Source organism: Saccopteryx bilineata, chromosome 3 (genome assembly GCF_036850765.1).
Source record: "Saccopteryx bilineata isolate mSacBil1 chromosome 3, mSacBil1_pri_phased_curated, whole genome shotgun sequence".
NCBI classification, from domain to species: Eukaryota; Metazoa; Chordata; class Mammalia; order Chiroptera; family Emballonuridae; genus Saccopteryx; species Saccopteryx bilineata.
In genome coordinates, this window is record NC_089492.1 from 7,119,122 (window position 1) to 7,132,904 (window position 13,783).

General features: G+C 54.5%; 1 protein-coding gene across 1 annotated transcript in view; it reads right to left on the bottom strand.

Annotated features, from left to right (window-relative positions):
• TG (thyroglobulin) overlaps positions 1-13,783 on the bottom strand; it is a 224,387-nt gene that overhangs the window by 151,457 nt on the left and 59,147 nt on the right. The window contains exons 25-27 of the mRNA XM_066264615.1: positions 13,563-13,754; positions 7,459-7,623; positions 1,389-1,454 (exon numbers count right to left, since the gene is read on the bottom strand). Of these exons, the coding sequence (XP_066120712.1) occupies positions 1,389-1,454; positions 7,459-7,623; positions 13,563-13,754 (423 nt within the window). The remainder of the gene's footprint in view (positions 1-1,388; positions 1,455-7,458; positions 7,624-13,562; positions 13,755-13,783) is intronic.

Genomic DNA, 13,783 nt, shown 5'->3' on the forward strand with positions numbered 1-13,783 from the left:
AGGGCTAATGAGAAAAAGTGTGTAATCTCATCACATTGCTTTTACATAAAAATGATGATGGTCACTTTTTTCTCTTTCTCCTCTGCCTCCCTTTCTTCCTCTTCCTCCTCCTTGCTCCTGCTCTTCATCCTCCACCACCTCCACCACCACCATCACCACCACCTACACTAAGCAGCATTCATTACGCCCTGGGCACCGTGCCAGTGCCCACAGGGCTCTCGAGGTAAGCTCTGCTTTTCTTGCTGGATTACCTGTGGGGAGTCTGGGCTCAGAGGGCATGCCTGATGTGCTCAGTGTCACACGCGTTAAGTGACGGAACCAGCATCCCTCCCCAGTCACCCGGAGTCCACTCTCCGTGCTCTCTCACACTGTCCCACAGCGCAGAAGCGGGGCACCAGTCCTGTCTCTCAGGGGACCGGAGGGCGGTAAGGAGGGATCAGGGAAGGAGGAGGGAAGGGAGACAGCGGCCAGGATCTTTCCCAGCAGCTACAGCCAGGACGCCGCGGGACGGTCCAGTGCTCTCCTGCTCCCTCCTGAGGCCAGGGTGCCGGGGGGGTCAAGCCGGTGCCTCCCTCACCCCCCACCCCCCAGTCCTCAGACTCATCCTCAGTGCTTCCCACTGTCCCCGCCCTGAGTGCGCACCGGCCATGCTCAGTAACCGCAGAGGGGACAGACACACAGGGAGGACAGGGCAGCTCAGTAACCGCAGAGGGGACAGACACATAGGGAGGACAGGGCAGCTCAGTAACCGCAGAGGGGACAGACACACAGGGAGGACAGGGCAGCTCAGTAACCGCAGAGGGGACAGACACACAGGGAGGACAGGGCAGCTCAGTAACCGCAGAGGGGACAGACACATAGGGAGGACAGGGCAGCTCAGTAACCGCAGAGGGGACAGACACACAGGGAGGACAGGGCAACCAGGCGCGTGCCTGAGCCCCCGCGTTTCACCCCGCCTGCTCTATGCGCCCACAGCAGTCCACGTGCCACCCTCCCGGGGGCTGATCCCATCACCCGGACCTCGGGGAGGGAGGCACCCGTGGCCAGGTCCCCTTGGGGAGACGCCTGAGCTCCCCGCCCAGGATCCAGGGCGGCCCGTGGTCCGCGAACTTGATCTCGCAGCACCCAGCACTTCCTTCCCCACCCTTTCTTGGGTTTCCACACTTTCCATTTTCCTTTCAGACTTTGGAATCTTATCTGATGAGAGCTGAGGCCCTCTGCTCCTCACAGAGTAGGAACCTGGAAAGAAAACCTCTTCCGCTCTCTGTCTGGGGGCAGAGCGCTCTGTGGATGAGGGTTAGGGCCAGCCGGTTTCCTGTAATCAGTTTCCTGCTCAACACCCCCTCCCCGCCCCCCCGCACCCCCGCCCCCTCCACCACAGAGCTTACCTTTCCACAGATAAACCTGCTGGAAACTGGTCAAGGGGTCCTGAGTCCCTTCCGGGGGTGTCAGACCTGCAAAGGAAGGTGTTTATTTTTATGAACTGGAGGGGGGCTTGCTCTCACGGGGGACCCTCCACGACCATAGCTGCCTCACTGTCCCCATGCTGGCCTTTCCTGGGCAGGAGAACTGTGTCCCACACAAGGGGTACCCCTAAGCGCCTCTCAGCACTCTCTTCCAGCTCCCTGGCACAAAACCAGAGCTGGTCAGACCCCCGGTACCTCGCTCAGGGCACCAAAGGGGCAGTCAAGGTGAGAGGTCATAAGCCTGTGACAGAGAGCATCACTGAAGGAACTGGGGAATTGGCTGGGAAAGAACAAAGCTCATAGGAGACTTGAGAAGTGCCTTAATTTTCGATGTCACTTAAGTCCCCTGACACTCTTGCGCCATTGGCCAGTGGAGACGGTAATTGTCAGGAAGCGGTCATGTCCAGAATCTGTCTTCTGCGATATTTGACATGCTCGCTATTATTGGGAGCTGCCGTTATTTAACTTATCAGTGACGTTATTACATTTCCTCTTCTGCCGGACCACGCTCCCCTGGACAGCGGCCTGGCTAGGACTGCATTTGCCACCGTGTTTCCTGATGTCCAGGTCGCCTCTCTGCCTGTGTCTAGCCCTCAGGGCCCGCCCACTCGGGCCCGCCCACCCCCTCTGCCGCGCTCAGGGCTGAGGGAAGAGCTCAGAATACGCAGTCGCTGGAGGCAGATGACCCCACGCTCCGTAGGGGAGAGCGGGCCCACACCGTGGGACAATCAAAATGATCACGTTTCACCTTTCATGATTAGAGAGAGTCGTGCGTTACGATAAGCAGTGATTATTAGGGACCATGGTCATTTACCCAACACGATAATTAGCTCCTTCCGGAGAGCATCTGATTTCCACCTCACAGGTCGGCATTGAGTTTCCAGGTGAAGCTCCCCGTGCTAGAGCTGGAGCCCCATCTCTCCAGTTCCATACCCCGTGCTCCCATCAACCCCACCCGGGGTGGGGGAAGAGAACACATTGTGGAATTCCGTCCATCTCCAATGGCGAGAGTTAGTAAAGGCTCTTGTGTTCAGAGAGGTGTTTAAGGAAGTTCGAAGAGGTCCAGTGAAACACCGGGCCGTTTGGAAAACTCAGCTACTGAAGTGACGCGTCCTACCACGAGGATGGCCGTGCTCTACGCCACTGGGGGCGGGGGGCGGGGGGGGGCAGAAATGCTGAGCTGTGCTTCCCTGTGGTTTTGCTTCCGAAATTGAAATAAACAATGATGCTAAAACTCCTTGGGCTACTTGACTTTGGGATGAGACGTTTCCTTAAAGGACCCACGCGTGATTTTCTCGTGGCCCTCTTCAGAGCGCGGGAGTCCGTAATCAAGTTGCGGGGACTGGAACGCCCCTGCTGTCCGGGAGACCCACACATGGTCTCTGGAGCGTGAGGACGTACTCTACGCTCCACAGAGGAAACCGCACCGTCTACGTAGGCCTGCGACACCAACACCACGCAGGGCTGTCTGCTCAGCCTGCGCTGTCTTCAGGGTCCTCTCGTGACATTGGCTTATTGTGAAGGTCAAGGCAGGGGAATCTGGACCTTATCATAAGGGAGGGTAAAGAATTTTTAAACTAAATATTTTTATACCACCATCTGTTTGGAATACTGACTCTTTAAAAGCATTATAAATGCTTTATATATATATTTTGCTTTATATTGTATATATATATACTTTATTATATGCACATATTTTTGGTAACATAGATGTAAAGTAAATAAAACATTAGGCCATGTATTATAATTCTTAGTTCGCCTGTGAAAGTGGGAGAAATAATATCTTATCTCTGGCATGCTTTATGGCCCTCAAACCTAAGACTAAAACCAACAACCACTGAGACAGCGTTAGCCTCGGGGTTTCCACCACGCATGGGTCGTGGACTTCCGCAAATACGAGCTCAGATCCCTTCCCCGCCCCTTCCCAAGAGCAGTGCTCCATCAGGGAATTGCTAGAAGGTCTGCAGCACCCAGCCTTCCCCATTTCTGACATGGGCGCGTCGGTGAGCCGTTCCCACTGTCCAGAGCGTCCGGATTTCGTGTGGTATGTGTGACCTGCTTCACACAGAGTGGGAAGAAACACCACACGTGCCCGCCATCGCCCAGAGAAGAGCAGGTGCTCCGCACTGAGGCACACGGAGAAGGATGTATTTTGGCCCAGAACGCACTGAACGGCATTAGGAACCAGCCCTTCAGAGCCACGTCTTGTCCATCTCAAGACAATGGAGCCCTGTGTTCTTCCAGCTTGGTGGGTCTTAACCCCATCCGGGGTGTTTGCTCATTTCAACACAATGCAATCCAGTGGAATGCAGTTAAAGTCTGCACACGAATACCAGCACCTTGGTAGAGACAGGTCACCTGAGCGGCATCCACAGAGACCACGGTGTCTGGAGAAGCATCTTTGTAAATTCCCACGAGGAAGTTATAAACCTCCCCTCAGAGGTTCTAACTGTTAAAGTGGCGGCCAAGTCTCCACGGGGACTCAGAGAGACCACCAATGACAAAGAACTAATGTTGTCCTTTTCCTTCTTATCTTGACCGTTCCTGTCCCAGGCCCAGGTCCACGCTCACCCCTCCTGGGCTTTTCCATCGGTCGGTGGTGCCACCCTCCCTGCTCACCCCTCAGCGGCAGGCAGCCTTGCTCCTCCCCTTGCATCAGTCTGCACGTCCAACCAGGCTGTGTCCTGAACTGCCCTTCAGCCCACCCCACCCCTGACCTGTCCTCTTAGCTCACTCCCCATGGCCTCTTCTAATGTCATTAGACTTTCACTGACCGAGCCCTTGGCTCCATCCCATCCCACAGCCACACAGCCCGGAACATTCTTCCTGGAAGGCACCTACCGCCAATCCTGCCAGAGCTCCCACGGATCTCAGAATGCGCCTCCTGCCTTCTGGGTCCTGACCGTCCACGCCGCTCTGTGTCCAGGGCGCCCGCCCTCCTGTCGCAGGGCTGATGCTTGCCTTCTGTGCCCTCGCCTGTTCTTATTCTCTCTGCCTGGAACCCGTGTCCCCTTTCCCCTGGCCAACCCTCTGCTCCTCCTTGAAGCATCCCAGTCTGCAACACCTCCTTCTGGAAGCCTTCCTTGAACTCCCTGGCTGGGTTACACGCCTCTCCTCTGGATGTGCTTGGCGCTCACCGAACACCTCTGTCCTTAAGCTCACACTGGACGGTGGCTGCCCAGCTCCTCGAATGTTCTAGAGCTTCCTGAGGTTGGAAACTGGGACTCCGTCCTTTTTATATCACCCATAATCCCTGCAGAAAACTGTCTAGTACATAGATGAAGGCAAGGAAGAAACAGTGAGGGAAACAAAGCAGTCAACGGTGCTCGGAGCCACCCAATGAACGCAGAGCGTCACCCGCCCGAGTACACCCACCGGCCGCCAGATCAGCTCTCCTGCTGCAGAGCTCTGACTCCTCAGCCCATTCCCCACAGCCCCCCTGGCTCAACACTGCTGACGGGGAGACGGAACCTAGAGCCCAAGCAAGCATTGTTCCTCCTCTTCTCTGCTGAACAGTATTTTAAAGTAGGTGGCTTTGACTGTCCAGACACCTGTCGCACTCCTCACACGACAGCTGGGCTAGCACGTCCCTGCTACGCCTCCGTGCCCTGACTCATCACCACCCTCCCTCCGTGATCGAGGCTGCAGGCACGCACATGCACGTTTAGGGCTTTGGGGGCTTGGCCTGGAGCCTGGTTCTGGAGGGTGCATGGGTGTCAGGTGGTCGTAATGGACTTCAGAGCACTTCTGCAGAGATCACGGGCTGCATCTGGGAGGGCTAGCTGGAACCCACCCTCTGGGAGCGGGCAGGAAACTGGACGACCCAGGTTCTCTGGGTCCTCCTTGTACCACTGTCTTCTCCTCTCTGCCTCACCTCTCCTGTATCTCTACTGGTGCTCTGGCCTTTCCCAGACAAACGGTACTTCTGGAACCTTCTCTTGAGATCTGTGTGGTACGCAGCACACGGTAACACACAAGCAGGGGCAGCTGCTGTAGAATGGATAGGGTCATCCTAATTGTAGGTATGTATCAGACATCTACTCCAGGTGCATCTTGGGACGAAGAACATCATGGACGCATTGCAAGTCCCTCCCCCGAGCTCCCAGCACCCCGAGATAATGACAGCCACTGACACAAAGCAGACTCCTGTGCCGGGCAGCGGGCAGGCCAGCCATTGGGCCGAGCCTCACTGTTGCTCAACTACAAGACGCCTTTGAAATTCAGAATCAACCTGGAGTGTTTCCGCCAAGGCCTGTTTTTCCCATCAAACGTTAAGTCCCTCTGGGTCTTAGGGGATGGTTGATCTGCCTGTTTTTCATTCATTTACACTTCAAGACATTGTCAGAAACGAGACAGATGCAGTCCTGGAGCTTTCTAAATCCCTTCTCCTTAGAAACAGCAAGAGCAATCCTGCCAACACCTAATTGTTGAAAACATCCAGAGACTGCCCCGGAAATTCTGGAGATGCGGACCCTGCGTGGGCTCCTCTCTGCAGGCGCCGGTCAGCCTGGGCATAGGGGTGAACCGGAAACGGGTGGATGCGTGAGCCCAGCAACCCTCCTCCTCGTGGCTGTTCACGCACCTCCTGGTTCAAATCTGCAACTCGCACCCAACCCCCTGGCTGTCCGGGACCGTGTGTCCCTCTCTCTCCACAGCCCTGTAAAAATCTTGAAGAATATGCTGCTAGCGCAAACCTCCAACTTGGAACATCACGGACACGCCACAGGTGCCCAAATACCCCATCAAAGAATACCCTTCTTGAAGCTTTGACTGCGCCCCAAAACACACACACAGGACACTGAAGAAAACCCTGAAACTTCATACGTCCTCCAGTCATCTCCGCTGGTCGGGGAGGCCAGACAAGGACACATTCTTCCGTTCTTGGGCACGTACCAAGCACATGCTCCACGTTAAGCCATCCACCGTGGATTTATTGACCACGAATATATCATACGTCTTCAAACGCGTGTTTTCACCCCGGGCTACCTCTCAGAGTAATCGATCCCACCTGTTTCTGATCCATCGCAGAAATGAGCTGCGTGATTTTATTTAACCCCGGAGGAAACTAGACGGCACGGCATTCCACCCCACTCTGCCATATTTCTTCCCAGGCTTCGGTGAATACGCACTCCGCAGACACTCTGTATTCCCCAGGCCGGGCCTTATGCTCGACTGTAGAAATCCGAAAGTTAATAAGACACAGTCCAGTTCTTAAAATATAACAACAACAACAACAAAGAAAACTAACCCTAAAAACGGTGACAGATTTTGGGAAGGGTAAAACTATTGCCTGATATTAATACCGTGTGTCAGAGGCGCTGTAAGTCCTTCGCCTGTGTTACACGCACGCGCCGACGCAGAGAAGCGGCTGAGAACATCGCTCTGGAACCCGATCGCCCCGGGCCCTGACCCCAGCCCCCCTATGGACAAGCCCTAAGACCGTGGGGAGACTGCACTTGTGTGCGCCTCAGTTTCCTCAGCTGTAAAATGGGGACGGTGCTAACAGCAGCGCCTCCCGCACAGCTCTGGGCTGAGGCTCCGTGAGCAGTGCCTGGCAGACCCAAGCCTCAACCCTCAGAGGCCTGGCCGGTTTTTCCTGGTCCTCTCCTGCTTCTGCTGTCTACCGAGGACTGTGTTCACCAGAAGAAGGACGACAGAGCCGTGAGGCGGGGCCTGGCCACCACCGACAAGTCCCAAGTTTAGACCAGCCAGCTGCCGTCGACCCCTGGCAGCCCACGTGAGCCTGGCCGGGGTCAGCAGAGCCGCCCAGCCCAGCCGGCCTCCCTCTGGCCGACCTGCAGCCTTGAGAGCTAAGCCAAGGCTGCCCGTGGGGGCTGCCCGGGTGCTGAGGGTGTGTCTATGCAGCATTTCTGGGGCAGTTTCTCTGCAGAAGTACAGATTCCTCCGGGGAGAGGAGAGGGCCCCTAAAGGCAGTAAGTAGCTGGGAGGAAACCTGGTTCCCAAGGAGCATGGGTGGAAGGCAGAGACTTACTCTTGAACTCCTGGCCTCCCAGACGCAACGTCACCTGGCGGCTCCCCCGGTCGTACGTCACCCCAGGACACGTAGCGTTAGCCTTGGCTTCGGAGGGGTCCCTCCAGTCTCTGACATTGCAGAGCAGGACGTCGGGGGAGCTCAGCAGCCCACAGACGATGGGACCTGCAGGGTCACGAGAGGGAGGAGAGGTTGGTGGGATGGGAACGGCAGGGCCCCTCAGAGACTCACGGCTGGGCCCGGAGAGGCTGTTAGGATGGGGACAGGGAACCACTCCTCAGGAGCGGGCAGGGACTCTGTAGCTCGGAGCCGGGTTTTTAATTGAATTTCCCCCCTGAGAGCTGCGCCACTGTCTTCCTGGTGAATTCCCCAGGGAAGGGCTGCCCCCGTGCCTGCTGGCCCTGTCCCCCACTTCCTTAGAGTCCTTCTTCCTGGGTCAGTAGTGATGACAACCTCTCCTGTACCACTGTGGGGGGCACTTACTGCCACATCTTCTGTCCCCGTTTCCAACAGAGGAAGTCAACCCCTACGGGGCTCAGAAAGGAGGACTGGCTTCAGTCAGGAACTGTTACAAAGCAAGAGCTGCGAACCACAACACACGCTTCCCTGGGAGGCAGAGAGCACCCTGTCCCCGCCGGCACCCAGGCAGACGCCGTGTGCCCACATACATGCTCGGGACACACGGAGATGGCGACAGCGAGGGGCAGCACTGGACACACGGAGACGGCGACAGCGAGGGGCAGCACTGGACACACGGAGACAGCGACAGCGAGGGGCAGCACTGGACACACGGAGACGGCGACAGCGAGGGGCAGCACTGGACACACGGAGACGGCGACAGCGAGGGGCAGCACTGGACACACGGAGACAGCGAGGGGCAGCACTGGACTATTTCGTCTTGAATATACCTTCTAATTTTGAATTTCAAAAATCTGTCCTAAAATGATGACTTTGTTTGGCCTCAGGAGGACCCACCCCTGCCTGATCTGGTTAAAGTGGACGGTGATCCATCTGAGTCAGACAAGTACAGGTAAGTTAAATGTTTTGGACACCTGCCGTGTGCCACTTACTACAGACGTGCTTTAAATACATTCACCTGCTTAATTCTTCTTGCCATTATTATTTCCATTTTATTGATGAAAAAAAACAACAACCCGAGTCTCACATAAGTTAACTGCTCGAATTTACACAGACCTAGAAATTAAATAATTTATATATCATTCAGATGAATAACCCTGTTAGGTGGTCCAGTTGTTCAGATTCTGCTAAAAAAAAAAAAAAAAAAAAAAAGGAAAGAAGGAAATATACCAACCCACAAGTTCTATTCCCTTCCGCTCCTAACTTCTGTCCAAATCCAGATACAGCCTCAAACGCATCTCTCACCAAGATGTCCCCAAAGTAGATGACCGGTGCACATCTGGCTGGTGTACTGGCATTTGCCTGCCTGCCTGCCTTCTACGCTGAAGCGGCAGTCTGTTAACACTCGGCAGAAGCAGCCCTGCCTCTGTGCAGAAGAGCAGTTCTCCCTTAGAGGTGGTACGGTAGATCTACACCAGGGTGCTTAGACCGACATGTGAAACTACAGGGAGAGCTTTGGACATGCTTGTTCCTCGGCACCGACCGCAGAGTGCCTGACTCGACAGACTGGAGGGGGACTTGGGAATTAGTATAAAATATTTGTAAATAGTGCCACCGATGACTCTAGCGCACAGATTCCTGACCCCCTGACCTCGTGGGGCCCCTTCACCGATGAGGAAACGGAGGGACTGACCGGGCGGGTGGTTTCACTAGTTGACGAGAAAGAGGGTGACCCGTGGGCCGAGGGTGCCACCGCCAGACCCGGCAGGGGCATAGGAAGAGCCAGCTGAGAGCTCAGGGGATGTCTGGACGCCACGGCCGGCCCTCTCACTGGCCAGGGAACAGACTCGTGGACCCAGACAATAGCTGGGTGTATTTTTCCTTCTGCTCTCGGGCCTCAGAAGAGAAACCCAGGCAGCCTTCTCCTCTAGGAGCTGAAGTATCAGTGAGCTCTCCGTGTGTCTGAGAGGCAGGGCCAGCTGGGGATCCGAAGCCACTCTGCTGGTCACACTGCCGTGAGCCCCACTGCTGTGACACTCCCGTGAGCCCCACTGCCAAGTGGCCTTCACTGAAACGCAGGTCTGCAAGCATCATGAGTTTTCATTAATAGTGATCAGTGGAAAATGAGCCATGCAGGGGTCGGAGGCTGGAGGAGGCTGGAGCGCCGCTGGTTTGGAGGGGGTGGAAGGGACAGGGGAGGAGTGGGGAGTCTGCCCGAAAGTTAAATGACTTTGCAGACAGTGGGAAAAGGATGGAGCAGGATTGCGTTTGTGATCATCCACAGATCCAGCCAAAGCTCTATCGTTAAACCTCCAAATCTGCCCATTGGGCGAGGCTGGGAAAGACATCTGCCCGATGTTTTATGTCTGTCTCGGAGAGAGCTTAACTTGCAGCATGGCGAGGTGGCTGTTCAACGCACCAGACTTCACAGATCACAGAGGACGCGGCAGGGGAAAGCGTGCCGGCTGCCGGCCAGACACGGCATGGTGAAAGGGTTTGTGGGCTTCCTGCTCCGCAGAGCAAAATAATTCTTCCATATGGGAGCCTGAGGAAAATGAAGTCAACCTTTCCAATGCGAAAATCACATGGTCTGGCGAGTAATCCAGCTTCAGGGGAAACTGGTGTCCTCAGAAGAGACATTTAACTCGAAGAAGGCAGAAGGCCTGGATTCGAATTGCAGCATCTCTAAATATAGGTATACATAAAGAAATACATGCTACATACATGTGTGTCTTCATGTGCACGCGTGTGTATCATCTGTCTATCTCTCTTTTGCTTATCTAAATACTAACACGAAGGCATATCATATAGTCAACAGAGCATTAAACCTGCAAGGAATTTTAAGATTCCATTTACTCCAATCCAGATTTCTGCCCTGGCACTGACAAAATTTGAGCCACTCCTGATGACTGGGAGCTAAACTCAACACTTTTCAGTCATTGCCTAGGGGCCGGGGATAAACGGCTATTTTATCACATGGGAAGTTTTAATCCACCAGGGAAATGGACACGTGGGCTTGGATACAAAGAGAAGAGACAAGATAAGATTTCAGGAGGAGAAAGCGTGAGTAGGGCTTAGGGTTGTACAGACTGATTTCAAGGTGGGGAGGGGGGACCCTGGCACTGGGGGATTGGGGTGAGAGAGCAACTGAGAATCAACACAATTGGCAAATAATAATAATTATTATAATAATTAATAATAATACAGTCGGGATTACAGGCAGCAGAGGTGGGCATGAAGTCAATCTCCATCCCAGGTAGAATAAGAAAGAAGCGCCCTGGCCGGTTGGCTCAGCGGTAGAGCGTCGGCCTAGCGTGCGGAGGACCCGGGTTCGATTCCCGGCCAGGGCACACAGGAGAAGCACCCATTTGCTTCTCCACCCCTCCGCCGCGCTTTCCTCTCTGTCTCTCTCGTCCCCTCCCGCAGCCAAGGCTCCATTGGAGCAAAGATGGCCTGGGCGCTGGGGATGGCTCCTTGGCCTCTGCCCCAGGCGCTAGAGTGGCTCTGGTCGCAACATGGCGACGCCCAGGATGGGCAGAGCATCGCCCCCTGGTGGGCAGAGCGTCGCCCATGGTGGGCGTGCCGGGTGGATCCCGGTCGGGCGCATGCGGGAGTCTGTCTGACTGTCTCTCCCTGTTTCCAGCTTCAGAAAAATGAAAAAAAAAAAAAAAAAGAAAGAAGCAACAAGAAAGGGGAGTGAGAAATTAGCGAGACAGACAGGAGGCTGGAAAGGACTTCAGCATGATTCCCGGATTCTTGGTTTGATTGTTCATCCCGAAGATGGGATTTGGAACAGAAGCAGCTCATTTAGGGTAAAAGCTATCCGTTCCTGCAGAGACATGTTGACTTTGAGACACCTGCAGGACAGGCAAGGGATCTATCCAGACAGCAGGTGAGCATGGGGACCAGTCTCTTCCAAGAGCCAGGAGGGCCGAGGGCCGAGGGCAGAACCGGCTGGTGGTTCAGCTCAGAGGAGGGCGCTCGGGAAGCCGGCACAGCGGCGCGGCCTGGGGAAGACAAGGGCGTCTAGAGAGCGGGAGAGGCACGGCCTGGGGAAGACAAGGGCATCTAGAGAGCGGGAGAGGCACGGCCTGGGGAAGACAAGGGCATCTAGAGAGCGGGAGAGGCACGGCCTGGGGAAGACAAGGGCGTCTAGAGAGCGGGAGAGGCACGGCCTGGGGAAGACAAGGGCATCTAGAGAGCGGGAGAGGCACGGCCTGGGGAAGACAAGGGCATCTAGAGAGCGGGAGAGGCGAGTTGGCGGAGCTGGGGAGAGGTCAGTAGTGTCCATGGCTACAGAGAACCAGGCGGAGGAGGGTGGGAAGGCGCCCCTGTGACTGGTGATCGGGGTGGAAGCAGTCTGGGGGAGCCATGGCATTTCAGACTGCAGGGTCTGGCTGAGGGGGAAAAGGAGCTGCAGGGAAGACCTGAGGTCAGGAGCTCGGTGGTGTTATGCTCGTCTTAGCTTTTAAGGAGAGTGAGAGTCTAAGACCTTCGGACACACAGAGTGGGAACAGACGGGCCAGAGAACAGGACTGACAGAGGAGCCAGGCCCCTGAGACGTGGAGACCACGGGCTCTGGAGCCCATGAAGCAGGGCTCGCTTTCTCAGGAGGAATGATACGCAGGTGCTGGAAGTCATCCCAGCTGCTATAACAGGTAGGTGCTTTCAAAATGTCTGCCTCTGAGAAGCCCAACGTCATGGCTAACATCCTTCAGAACACACAGAGTGCCCCTGCCTGTATGGAGCTCAGCTCACACGAGTCCCATCTTGGGCCAGACTCTCTCTCTCTTCTCTCATCATCGAAGCATTACACATCCCACAAACACTAGCCCATGCGTCCTCTCTTCCAGGAAGCCTTCCCTGACTACCAAGGCCGCTTGATATCTCCCTCCCGGCACTCCAAGGTTCCAGTGGTCTCGACACTCATGCTGCTGTATTGATCGAGCCTGGTGTTCAGCAGGGCTCAGTACATGTTTGCTGGGTGGCAGCACAAATGGATAAGTGAAGGTCATCCATGTCCTTTCATGATAGCCCTGCCTCCCCAACCGGACTCTAAGCTCCTTGTATCTACTCTCAGCTTCCCAACACCTAGCACATCGGACTACACATACATGGCGGTCATCTAAAGTTTATTACTGACTGAAAGTGAGGTTATATATATATATATATATATATATATATATATATATATTTCAAAAGTGTTTTTAGTCTGCAGAACTCTCCATACGCTGAAAGCCACCAGTCCCATATCCCTCTGTTACTGAATTCATAGCATACCAGAGGCCAAACCTGCTTTGTGCCCATTGTTTTTATAACTACTAGTCCAACAGGAGTGATCGTTATCTGTATTTCATGGCCCAGGAAACTACAACATAGATAGTTTAAGCAACTTGTCCAGTAGCACACAGCCAGAAGGTGACAGAGCGTTGACCAGAACCCAGGTCTGTCTGGCCCCAAAGTCCCTTCTCAGCCACTGGTCTACATGTCACCAAGTCTATGGATTTATCCTTATACACAGAAGTCCATCCCCACTGTGGAAACACAACAGAAATTCTCAGTCCTATTGATCACAGAAGCTGACATACAGAAGGCACTCACCAGATAATCATTGAATGAATGACCGTAGATGTTAGGAATAAACTAACATTTTTTTGACCAGTGTGGCCAGTGAGAGGCTGTCAAAGATACACCTGGGCCCAAATCTCAGCTCTATTGCTTGGCAAGCTACGGGTCTATGAGCAAATAGTTTGGATTCTCCGAGCCTCAGTTTCTCTGTTTGTAAGATGGAGCTCGTCATACCCTCTCTAAAGATGGCAGTAAGGAAAAAAATGGTACTGCAACACATCATGTGATGTATTGAAAGAGGCATGGTATGTCCCTGACTTTGTGTATGCGCATGTCACCTTCTACGTGAATGTGGTCACCTCGTTCGTGCCCACAGCTTCCCACGAAGTCTCCATGTTGTACATCCTGGCTTCTGTGACCCCACGTGTCCCCCGTCCACGGGCTGTAATCTAGGTTACCTCCTTGGACCTGGGTGAGGACGAAGCCGTCACAGCACGCGTCGCGGTCACATGCAAGAAGACAGAAGAGATGAACTTCCGTCAGACTGGTTCCCGAGGCGGAGAACACAGCAGGGCTGTACACGCCAGAGAGCGTGTTTTGGAAACCAGTCGGTTCGAAGCTTTTCTGACTTCTGGTGGTGAATTCTTGGCCTGGGGAAAGGCAGAAAAAAAAAAAACTG